Genomic DNA, 12,356 nt, shown 5'->3' on the forward strand with positions numbered 1-12,356 from the left:
AATGCTGAAATTTTGGGACACAGTTAAACTTGTAATTTTGCTGACTAAAAGTACTTTAAGGAAACTGCCCTAAGCCACAAATAGGGATAAGAATAGCTCCAGGTGTACTATTCAGGTTATGTCTCCTTGAAAACGTTCTGTTCTCATTTTAATGGTCACTTAAACTGAAGAGTAATGAAGTGGACTTGTAATTATTTTGTACCTGTATAGTCAAGTCCCCCCAAAATGCACTGGTACATTCTTTGAAAGTATGAAATATATTTTAATGACTGAAACCATATTTCAGTGCTACACTAACAAGACTGCTTCTGTCTCAAGCTTCAGTGCTCCCATTCCCTCTTTTCTGATGCATCCCAGAAGAGGAAATAAGTAGCATTATGCCCAGAAAGGATAAACTGTGCTTAGTTTAAACTATGGTTCTTTGAAACAAGCAGAAATAAGTTTGTCATTTCTGAAGCTAGCATATTCCAAGGAACCATAGTTTAAACCAGCCTTCTCTCACTACCAAAGTCCCCTCCATATATTTTTTTAGACTACAACTTGGCTGGGTTAACTGGGGCTGCTGTCCAAAACATGTGAAGGCCATCAGATTGGGCCACACTGGTTCAAACTAAAGGTGGGCCAAACATTATTCTCCAATTTCACAGGTCCATTCGTTACCTGCAAAACCGGAGGTAACATTTCTTGAGCTCTTGACCTGGAGGAACCAATTAAATTGGGGGCGGGTACACAGCGGGTGGCGCTGTGGGTTAAACCTCAGTGCCTAGGGCTTGCCGATCGCATGGTCGGCGGTTCGAATCCCCGCGGCGGGGTGCGCTCCCGTTGCTCGGTCCCAGCACCTTCCAACCTAGCAGTTCGAAAGCACCCTTGGGTGCAAGTAGATAAATAGGGACCGCTTACTAGCGGGAAGGTAAACGGCGTTTCTGTGTGCAGCTCTGGCTCGCCAGAGCAGCATCGTCACGCTGGCCACGTGACCCAGAAGTGTCTGCGGACAGCGCTGGCTCCCGGCCTATAGAGTGAGATGAGCGCACAACTCCAGAGTCTGTCAAGACTGGCCCGTATGGGCAGGGGTACCTTTACCTTTACACTTTTTTAACTGTACAATGTGGCCAATGAATCTTAATTAGCCTTAAAGTGCTTTTAAATCCTTGTGTTTGGCCTAATGTTTCTGCTAGCTAGGATGTGGGGGCTTTTAAATGGTTTTAAGAACAGTGAAGACTGCTCAGTTTTTATATGGCATGCTCCCCAACTCGCTTACGCACTCACCCCAAAAATCCAAATCATTTCCACCTAAACCGTTTATGCTTGTCATACAGCAAGGATGGGGAAACTGCCCCCCCCCATAAGCCAAATATGGCTTGCATGGCCTTTGACCCACAAGGCTCTTCTTGCCAAGCCATATCCTCTACATATCTGCCTCCCCTTACCCCCAGGGCAGGCAATTAAGGGTGGGGCTCGGCTGAAGGGTTTCCAAACACAAATCATAGGGCTTGAAAGCACTTTGCATAGTGATTACCAAATGCATGGCCTGTTCAAGAGGCAGCAACACAGGCATCCTACTGCTTCTCTCTCCAAGATGGCTCCCTGCCCCTCTTCCTGCTTCTTCCTCCAAGCTACCCTTGCTTGAAACCTCTTTTTCCTGTCCCCTCAAACACACACCCCGTCACCTTGGTAACATCTTATCCCCCAGGCTGAAGGATTCCTCTCCTCAGTGGCCCATCAACACCTTTTCTCATGTTAACAGGTTTTCTCTTTACTAAGCCTTTGCAGCTTGCATTCTCCTTTCCTATCACAAATAACTAAGACCCTAGCATTCATTAATTTCTAATCTATAATGTCTAAATTCTCTCTTGAGATTTGTTGTTTCAGCAATATATATATATATGCTTAACCATTACAGTAACTTTACTTTGCTAAATCTTTGATAATATGTAAATAGTTGGCCAAGAAAAGTCCCCCTTTACTTAACAACAGTATAGCAAAACAGCAGGGAAATGCTTTCAGAATTACATTTTTGGGGAATGGAACTCGTTTTTAACAGCTTGTACCTTGCAATCCTGTTGTTAAAAGGTGGTAGTATTGGAGTGAATGGGCCGTGGAGTTGTAGGCAAGCTATTTAACATTTTTATACACTTTGGACCGGAAGAAAACTATTTTGTTTAAAACTTCCAGTATGATCTGAAAAGACAATAGATATACCAGAATGAGCTAGATCAGGGGTAGGCAACCTAAGGCCTGTGGGCCGGATGCGGCCCAATCGCCTTTTCAATCCAGCCCATGGATGGCCCGGGAATCAGCGTGTTTTTACATGAGTGGAATGTGTCCTTTTATTTAAAATGCATCTCTGGGTTATTTATGGGGCATATTTTTTTCCAAAATATAGTCCGGTCCCCCACAAGTTCTGAGGGATGGTGGACTGGCCCATGGCTGAAAAAGGTTGCTGACCCCTGAGCTAGATGTTAGGTGAAGGAGGATAAGCTCCTACAGCTGCTTCTCATTTAAGGGTTTACAATGTCTCCTGAAAAACAAGCATCCATCTTCTTGGAACTAGTTCAGGAAAAGAGACCACTCCAGAAATAGTTGGGCATTGTACAAGATTGTCTGGGAGTTAGCCGCTCATAACGTTCTTTGGCAATACTTTAGTTTACACGTATTTTCAGAAATAGACCCGAATCTTGCCGTTCCATATATTTAAACATATTATGAGAAGCATCCCTTTTTCATGTAACATGACCGAATTCCAAGTCATCATCATCATCATTATTACTTCTACTACTGCTGCTATTACAGGTTATAGTCCAGTGCTTGGTATGTCTGTGTGGTGTTGTTTGCCTTCAGTTTACTTGTGTTATCTAGGTGTTTCCTTGTGCATGCGGTATTGGTTTGCAATAGATGTTCATGTTTTTAATGGATTTTGGTATAGTCATTTAAAGTTTGAATATGTTCCTTAGTCATTTTTTAAACATTTAAATGCTGAAAGCATTACTGATCAGCTATGCAGACATTCTGTTTTGCTGCTGCTCATAGCAAATCTGTACCACATATATTGTGGAAGAGGAAGGTTTGGTATTGGAAAAGGTTAGAATTTAATTGTGTATTCTTGGACATGGCATTCCTGCTTGTGTATGTCTTGAACGTTTTTTCTTCCATTATTTTGGACTGGAGGTGAGAAGTCCACTGTAATTAAATTAATAAAAGGGAACTGTATGAACTGGGAACAGATATTTAACACTACATCCCTAGCATATTGATGTGTATACGACTGGGATTGGCTTTTGTGAGCAAGATATGCATGTGGACATTGTGCTAATGACCATGTACTTTAGGCATATGCCTATTTTTCCAAGGACCTTTTTTATTTTTTTGGATGGGGGACAGGATTCTGTACTGTTGTCAAATTAGTATTTTGTCTTGTAAAAAAAAAGTCAATATCTCCATGTGCCAATCATTGGTTTACGGGAAAGATTGATGACTAATGAATTTTCTTTTTACAATTTTGCTTTTAACTAGCTGCCACAGTCACCAGAAATGGAAAGCTCCATAGAGGTCTGTCACTCGCTCACCTATATTTGTAAAACATACAAATATTGGTGGTTTTTAAAGTAGCTGTGGTTGGATGTCTGTCTGTCTTTTTGGTGGTTCCAGTTCCGTTCAGATCAGTGAAGTTTAGCCAGTGTTCTCTGCATGTATTCCAGCTGCTTGGATTATAGTGCTAAGTGGACGAATTCATCCTGCTTCACTAAAAAAGAGAGAGAGAGAAATGGAAAAACAAAATAGCAAAGGGCTATGTCTATTAATTCTGATAGATGCCTAACTACATCTTACTATCAAAGAAATATTGAACAAAAGTTGGAATATTTAAATATAACTGCAATGTACTTAGTCTCTTGAAATTCAAAATACCTATCACCTTGGTGTAGCAAGAGAAGCCTGTACTTGGATCTCCATTTACAGTAGATTGCCCTTGAGCTATGTGTTTCTGTTTTTATTATTTACCTTTTGAACTTTTATACTACTTTTCATGAGGCTTTTGAAGCGGAACATGATGCCCATTAGGCCGTGTAATCCTGCTTGAAAATAAGCTACTTGTACTTTAAACAGATTTACCGACCTTTTCTTACAGGATGACTCAGTAACATAAGGAACATGCATGTATTGGGAAAGTGTGGTTCAGTGTTTTGTATGCGTAAACGTTGGTGACTGTCATGTGTGAACGTTTTATCAGAGAGAGTACTTTGCATGTTACTTGCAGACTTTTTACTTTTGTTTTGGGGTGATATCCAGTATTAGTCATACAGTAGATTTTGGTCAATTGATTTCAGTGGGTCTACTTAATTCAGGGTACCCCAGTAAAGGATCCAGAGGGAAGGTTCTGTCCAGTGTTCCAGATGGGGGCCGTTGGGCCAAAGAACACCCTACTGGCGCCCTGGTGGGATTGCCTCATTTGATCTGCGTCATGGGGAGATCCTTGAATCCCCCATCAACCCTGAAGGAGTAATCAATCAGCAAGTGGGTTGGTTGATTTAGGATACACACTCAGTGCCTATTCCAAAGTCTACTACATCTGTAATCAATGAAATTGTGGCCAATTTAAATCCCAGATTATTATCTTGTCATCATTCCTGCTATTACAAAATCACCACCCAGGTCACTGGCTCATTGTGCTTGGAGCCACAATCACTTATATGCACCCCTTTCTTCCTCTTCTCACAGACGAGAGGAAATTAAAATCTGTTGCTTTTAAACTAACCAGAGTTCCCAGAATTCAGACATAGCACACAACTGTGATTGGTTTAAAATCAGAAGTGGATACTTTGTGTTTTCTCCTCAGGCCTGTGCTAGAGGGAGGAGAAGGGGAATGTCTTAAAGCCACAACTCACTATGGCTTCTGCATGAAACACTAAACCATAGTTTATCTTATATACAAACCAGACCAAATTTCCAAAACATTTCTTTAAAAACTAATAATGAAGACTGGCAATAAAAGATCTACTTGTAGTGTTGGCCCTTCTTTTAAAGTTAACATTTCTAGTTTACATCAACCAGAAATGAAGCACTTTTTCTTAAATTCCATTTTTTTGAAACAGATATTTGGAGTGAATTGTGTCCAGAATAACTGCACATTAAACTGTGACGTGTCTGTATATTGCATAGAGGCAACCATTGGCAATTTCTTTTTCTCTTCATTCATTATGGTTAGGTAGAGAAAGAATGTTAGAGCCAGTGCTATCAAGGCTAGATGAATGTTGAACAAATTCATTGCAGCAACTAGTTAGTTATTGGTGCTAAATTTATTTAGTGTCTCTTTAGTATCAGACTTTAAAACAGAATTTTTGCATACTCGCCAGGAGCTTGATCAAAGTCTACCACAAAGACAGCTTGAAGATCATAAAAGGGTACGTATATTCTATGGTGGTGTTTAGGTTTAATATGTTGGGTGCTAATTACACCTGGGCTTTCTTTGTTCCCTTTTCTCACTTTTTAAATAGCATAAAGAAAATGTGGAAGTAGCTGAAGGATCCATCTGTTTGTTGCTGTTGCAAATTTCAAAAATATTATTGAACAAAGATGACAAATGCTATTTGATAGGTCCAGATTAGATTCTGGAGGCTTTCGGATGTTAGAGAATGTGTGGGTGTGTTCTTTTATTTATTTTTAATGGTGTCACCTGACTTGTGACATATGACATTGTAAATTAAGTTAATATAGATGTAGATGCAGTGACAACTGGTAGTAAGTGTTTTAGAAATTAGGACTTGCTTTCAGGGAAAAAACATTGGTGCAATGTCTCTTTCCTTATATAATGTGTTCTGTACCATAGATGCAGGGCTTCAGTTTTGGGGGGAAGGTTACAGCATTAATGAAACCCATTAATATCACCTTGTGTGCTCCTCTCCCCACTTGTAGTTAAACCATGTCCCACAAATTCTTCTAAAGCTGTAATTTAGAGGGCTTATCTCTCTAGGGGTCCTGTAATATTGCAGTATTCTGCTGCATAGACTATTAGAAACAGAGGTGTCTTCACTTGACCAACCCATAGTCCTAAAGCTCAGGATTTATTTTAACATAATCAGTTGGAAAACTCTTGCAGCCAATGCTGAAATATAGCAGCAGAATACACAAAATTATTTGTGTTTTTTCCAGTAGCCTACTGTCTGCCTATTTCAATGCATGATTTTAGCAATGTTATTTCTTCCTTTACTGGAAGTAGCACAGGTGCCCCATACTAATATTATGAAGAGGCATGCCTTCTTTTTCCTACTGGGCTTGAGGATCAATACTACTGTTCCATATACTGTAGATCAGCTTTTGCCAATATTTTAGGCCCCGTGGGCACATTTTCAAACAGGAGGAACTATTGTGGGTGCTGCGCACACCCTGAACAAAAACCGCATACTGCAACCTGAACTTCAGCCAAGACAGATGGAGGGGGCCTACAGGAACTGAGAAAGACTTCTGTGGGCCAGTTGTTAACGGCAACTGGTAGTAAATATTGTAGAAATAAGAATATAAAACTCAGCTCTAGCACTTCATTAACATAAATCAATTTTCTCCTAGGGGGAGGAAATACAATATAATTGGATGCCTATTAAACTTGCCTGGGTCTGTTGTATGTGCTTTGCTTCCAGCCTTGCAAACTGTGCAGGATTGATGTCAACATAGACAGCTATGCAGATTTTGTTGTCTCCTTCTAATTAACTCACCCCATGATTGTTTGAACTGGGTTTTTGTGAGGTCTGTATTGTCATTAATGCTTCATTGTGATGCTGAACTACTACTTCTTCTTCTTCTTCTTCTTCTTCTTCTTCTTCTTCTTCCACCACCACTACCACCACCACCACCACCACCACCACTAAATATCATTGATTTATTAATAATCTTCTAAACAACCATCTAAAGGCAATTTGCACTAAAAATTATTAAAAGCAGTTAAAGCACAAAAAATATATTTAAAACAAGACAGAAACCATACAAAATAGATGTTTCTGTAGCTAGGAAAGCGTGACAGAACAAAAATATATTTAGTTGTTTCTGGAAAATGCAGATAGTGGGTACTTAACAGAATATTTTGGTGGAACATGTTCCACAATGTGTTTTTTTGTGGCTGAAATAACTCTAGAGAGAAAGGTGGAGTTTGGTCTCATTAAAAATGAGATGCTTAAAATACATTTGAGTCTCTGGACTGGCTCACTCACTGTGTCGCAGATCATTGTTCCATGGTGGAAGGAACGGATTGTGTTCTTTTCCTTACCATGTCTACGAGGCACTGTTGTACCTCAGCGACAGAGCACATGCTTTGCATGCAAAAGGCTCCAGGTTCAGTCCCTGGCAGACAGTAATGAGCCGGGTGGACCAATGATCTGAATCTGAATAAGCCAGTTTCCTCCACCACAGAACAATGTCCCTAGTCAGGTAAGTAAGTGTATAAGTTGGACTTCTGTGTTTGTTCTAAAGGTGGCCAAAATGCCAGTGCATCTATTTTCTACTACATGGAAAAATATGAAAATATTTAAGCCATGAAGTTTATTCTGTTTATAGAAAATTATTGTTTTTCTGTCTCCAGTAGAAACCCGGTTGTTTTTAGATTCTGACAAACTGCCCTATGTCAGGATTTTTCTAGCCAGTTTATAACCCATTTACCTTTAACATGGAGGTATGTTAGAAGAATGAACCACCTCGTTGCAGCTGTCAAACGAATGCTAGTGTAACGAATAAGGACATTTCCATAACTCGTTGCTTAAGGCTATCTAGGGAGAGGAGTGAGAATCTGCAACTTAGGGTGCAATTCTCCTGGAAGTAAAGAGTAAGGAAGCGTTCAAACTAAACGGGTCATTTCCTTTTCAATTCCACTTATTAAATATATCCTTTTGCTTCATTAGTTTTTCACAGGTGAATTCAGTTGAGTGAAGAACAATGATTACTAACACGGAGAACTGCCAGTCTGGGAGCCATCTAGTGCCTACTTAAAAGCTTACGGCCACTCCATTATGATGAGCATAGTCACTTTCAGAAGCAGGTGTGGGTCTCTCTGGGCTTAATCCATCCAGGTTTGTGGATGGGAAAAGTACTAGGAAGTCCCAAAGCCAATGATACCATTTAAATATGCTTCATTGAACAAGTCCCAAGTGCAGGATATCTCTTGCTATGAGGGAGTGCTTAAGAGGGATATTTTTATTAAAAAACACACACTTCATTACATGAATTATCTTGAAATGGGCCGCAAATAATGTTTTGCAAACATCTGGAGAGCTCTCAAGGTGGTTCATCAAAGGGCAACTAATGTACAATGCCTATTACTGATCTATTGTGACTTTTGGCTTCTCAAATCTTCACCCAGCCCTACAACAACTTACTGGAGAGGAGCTAAAAAGTGCCAATTATGTGTGTATGGCAGCACCAATGGTTCATTTAGGCAAGGAGATGGAGACAAACAAGTTAAAGAGCAGAATATCCCTCCCTGTCCCCGCCCCCACCAAAAAAAAGAAGCCAGGGAAGGGAGTGCCAGATTTCCCCAGGAGGGAGTTTCAGAGAAGAGGACACTGTCATGGGGAAAGTCCTCTCTTGTGTTCATACTGGCAGCTGTAGTGAGAGAAAGGCCTCTCCTCCTGACTGGCACCTACTGGTTGGAGCATATGGTAGGCCCGCCAAATCACCACACAAGTATCTGTACCTTGAATTGGGTACAGATTAGTGCAGTGCTCTCTGAACTGTAATGATGTGTTGTCCTTTAGTCACTGTGCTCAGAAACTGAGCCACTGGATTCTGCCACAGCTGTAGCCTCCAAACCTTTTTCCAAGGTCAGGCCCCAAGTAGAGGCCCATTGCTGTAATCTATATCAGGAAAGCACAAATCCTGTATATCAGGGATGTTGATCCTGGGCTCATTTTCCCATTTGGCCTTGCGTCCTCCCTCTTTCCTTTATGCGTGCACGATTTCAAGAGTGGCAGAAGAAGTTTCCGCTGGCGGGATGACTTCTTGTCTATCTATTTTTGTTGCTGCCCTGACCCCTAAAAAAAGGTTGACAATTCCGACCAACCTCCCTAAAAAAAGGTCATTGCCAGTTTTTCATTCTGTGAGTAGATCACAGTCTCTTGGGAGTTGGACGTCCCTGCTGTATATGAACATCTGCACTCCTCTCTAAACCATCATGACCAAAAAAGGCTGAGATACAAAGACCATACCTAGATCTGGTATTGGATTCATTCTTTGAGGAGTTGGGCATCTTTTTGTTTTCAACATATCACCTTTTGTTTTCTTGGACAGTTGGTGAGAATTTTGCTATCTAAAGTCATCCAGTCTACAGTGAAGATTCACAGCCACTTATTCCCATAATTTGCTGGCAGATAAATTAGTAACTGTTTCCAATGTTGTGAGGTGTGTGGGAGGAGATGAAGGGGGCTATAGGTTCTTTCTCCTGTTGTGTGATGTATCTGTTCAAATGACCTAGATATCCTACCCACCATGTGGGGCCTTACATCTTGGTGACTAAGAGGTCAGTGCTCATAGAGTGTGTTTATAGTAGGGGGACTAGCTGTCTGATTTAAAGAGGTAATAGGCCTTAAAATCTATGAATGTAACAAATCAGGGATAACCTGAACCACAATAGCTTTATTCTAAGTGTAGTGATCATATTCAAAATACTTTGTAGGTAATGACACTTGTTACATAGTAGCAAATAAATTTGTATCAAGTCTGAAATTAAAGAAGAATGTTGCCTTTCAAAATATGCTTTCATAACACTTAATGAATAAATAATAACTGGTATTAGTTAGAAAAGGTCAGGATAAATTCTGGAAATAGCATCTTTTTGTTACTATTTCATAATATTTATCTCAACTTATGGAGACAGATTTTTTAAGTGAAGGAGTATATATCTGGCAACAGTGTTTTTTAATTATTATAATATTTTAATCCCTTAATAACATTCTCTCTCTTTCTCAGCCCCATTGCTGTTGTCGTCTTGCTGTATAATTGTACTAAAAATAACTTTTGCTAGTCCTGTTGAGTCCTGCAACCCTGCTACACTCATAATTTGTCTACATGTTGTTGTTCTTTAATTTAATATCTTGTTTGAATTAAGGGTGAGGCACTCAGACAGGTTTTGGTCAACCGTTACTATGGCAACGTCAGAAGCACAGGAAGAAGAGAGAGCCTGACCAGCTTTGGCAATGGGCCTTTGTCTCCTGGAGGTCCTGGCAAAGCTGGGGGAGGAGGTAGGATGTTCGCTGTGCTAATTATGAATTTTGTGTGACTCTAGCCTGCCATGTTGAACGTTCTGTCTCTGAATAACAAATCAGTTATTTAATAGCTTTGGCAGGTTGTCAGCAGGTATTTTTTTCACATTGTCATTTACAGAAGAGAATTACTGCAGTTCCTTAAAAAGTTGAAAATTAATCCACTAATTGCCTTCTCCATCCTTCCATTTCTAGACTTTTCAATTATATATATATATATATATATATATATATATATATATGCTTTCGTAGATTTTCACGGGTACAGGAATGCAGGTTTTGGTGTCCTCGGGTGTCTTCCCGTGTAAAAGTTGGGGTGTCTAGGCGACGTTTCGACGAGGTCTCACTCGTCATCTTCAGGCTGGTGCTTTCGGCTTCTTGTTACTGGAACAGAGCAGGATCTCAGTGTTTGAGTTCCTATAAATACTGTTGAGGAGGTGTGGTGTATAGCCTCCAATGTTCTGGGCAGAGAGGAGGTTCCCAGGCTAGTGTGCCTTTTCTTCTTTTGTTCCTTAATTACTTGAGGGATATCTTGAGTGATTTCTTGAGTGATTTCCTGAATCCCACTTAGGTGGGTCATTAGGTGTGGATTAGTTGCTAAAGCCTTCGTGTCTTGAACTCTTGAACTTTGTGAAGAGTTTTTCTGAGAAGATGGCTGTACTGCACTTGGTTGTGCTCTGGCTTGGCTTCGTGTATAGGGGCGAGCTGTGGTTTTGTGGCCTGTGCCAGCCAGATCTGTGTAGGGATTGCAGGGGAGTGCAGCATCCGGAGGTGCCACCCTGGTTTGGCTACTGGATGGTGTCTGTAGTTTATCTGTGGAGAGGGTCTGGGTTTGGGTCTGGTGTGGTTGATTGGTGATGGCGTTCTGTGTGCCTCTGGATCTGGTGTCAGATTTTGTGGGGAGGGCTAGTTTCCAGATGTCTGGCAAGCGGGATGTGTCGTCACGCTTGTTCATGTTGTGAGGGTGTTTCTCTATCTCGATGGCTTCCATGATTATTCTCTTGTGGTGATGTTCCATGTTAAAGAGCAATTTGGAATCTGCAAAATTAATTTCGTGTCCTGTTTCTTTCATGTGTTGGAAAAGAGAGGAAGTTTTTTCTTCTTTTTTGACGGCATTCTTGTGTTCTGCGATACGTGCATTTATTCGTCTGTTTGTTTGTCCAATGTACGTGGCTGGGCAGACTTTGCAGGGTATTTCATAGACCCCTTGGTTTTCCAACTGAATTTTATCCTTGGGGTTTCTGAGGATATTGGCTATTTTTTGGTTGGTGCAAAAGGCTGTTTTGATATTGTGTTTATGGAGGATTTTGCTAATAGAAACAATAAAGAAGCAAAACCTACAACCCAATGACCTACTTGTGAGCTTCGATGTTGTATCTCTCTTCACACAAGTGCCCATTAATGAAGCCTTGACAGCCATTCAAAACAAATACAATCCCCCCGAATACATCTTGGACCTGACCAACCACTGCCTAACCAACACGTACTTCATCCACAATGGACAAAGATACAAACAGATAGAAGGAGCACCTATGGGATCACCCCTCTCACCGGTCATCGCTAACCTGTACATGGAACACTTTGAAACCAATGCTTTAGACAAGTCAGAACACAAACCCAAACTTTGGCTCAGATATGTTGACGACACCTTTGTAATTTGGCCACACGGTAAGGAAAAACTGGATAGCTTCCTCACACATCTCAACAGCCTACACCCCAAAATACAATTCACTATGGAAATAGAAGCCAACAACCAACTTCCCTTCCTTGACGTCCTAATCTACAAAAAACCTGATGGCTCCCTAGGACACACTATCTACCGGAAAAAAACACACACCAACCGCTACTTACATGCACAATCACACCACCACCCTGCACAAATAAACTCCGTAGCCAAGACTCTCATCTCCAGAACCAAACGCCTGGCTGACGAAGACCACTTGACAACTGAGTTACAGAATCTCTCAAATGTGTTAATTGCCAATGGATACCAGCAAAACAGGGTTACGAAGCTAATCCAAAAAGAAACACCCCCCAAAAACCAAGACACAGAAGAAAACAATGGCATAGCCCTCCTTCCTTATATCAAGGGCACTACAGATAAAATTAGCAAAATCCTCC

The 12,356-nt window shown here is 40.8% G+C and overlaps 1 protein-coding gene across 8 annotated transcripts in view; it reads left to right on the top strand.

The window, feature by feature from the left end:
• The window catches only part of ITPR1 (inositol 1,4,5-trisphosphate receptor type 1), a 209,085-nt gene that overhangs the window by 133,038 nt on the left and 63,691 nt on the right, over window positions 1-12,356 (top strand). For 4 of the 8 annotated variants that reach the window (XM_083424530.1, XM_083424528.1, XM_083424532.1 and 1 more), the window contains 3 exons: window positions 3,511-3,546; window positions 5,349-5,396; window positions 10,082-10,214. In XM_083424530.1, coding sequence (XP_083280656.1) covers window positions 3,511-3,546; window positions 5,349-5,396; window positions 10,082-10,214 — 217 coding nt within the window. The remainder of the gene's footprint in view (window positions 1-3,510; window positions 3,547-5,348; window positions 5,397-10,081; window positions 10,215-12,356) is intronic. The other 4 variants (XM_083424535.1, XM_083424534.1, XM_083424531.1 and 1 more) reach the window with 3 other exon arrangements.

Source organism: Podarcis tiliguerta (genome assembly GCF_965153285.1).
Source record: "Podarcis tiliguerta genome assembly, chromosome: 2".
Lineage (NCBI taxonomy): Eukaryota > Metazoa > Chordata > Lepidosauria > Squamata > Lacertidae > Podarcis > Podarcis tiliguerta.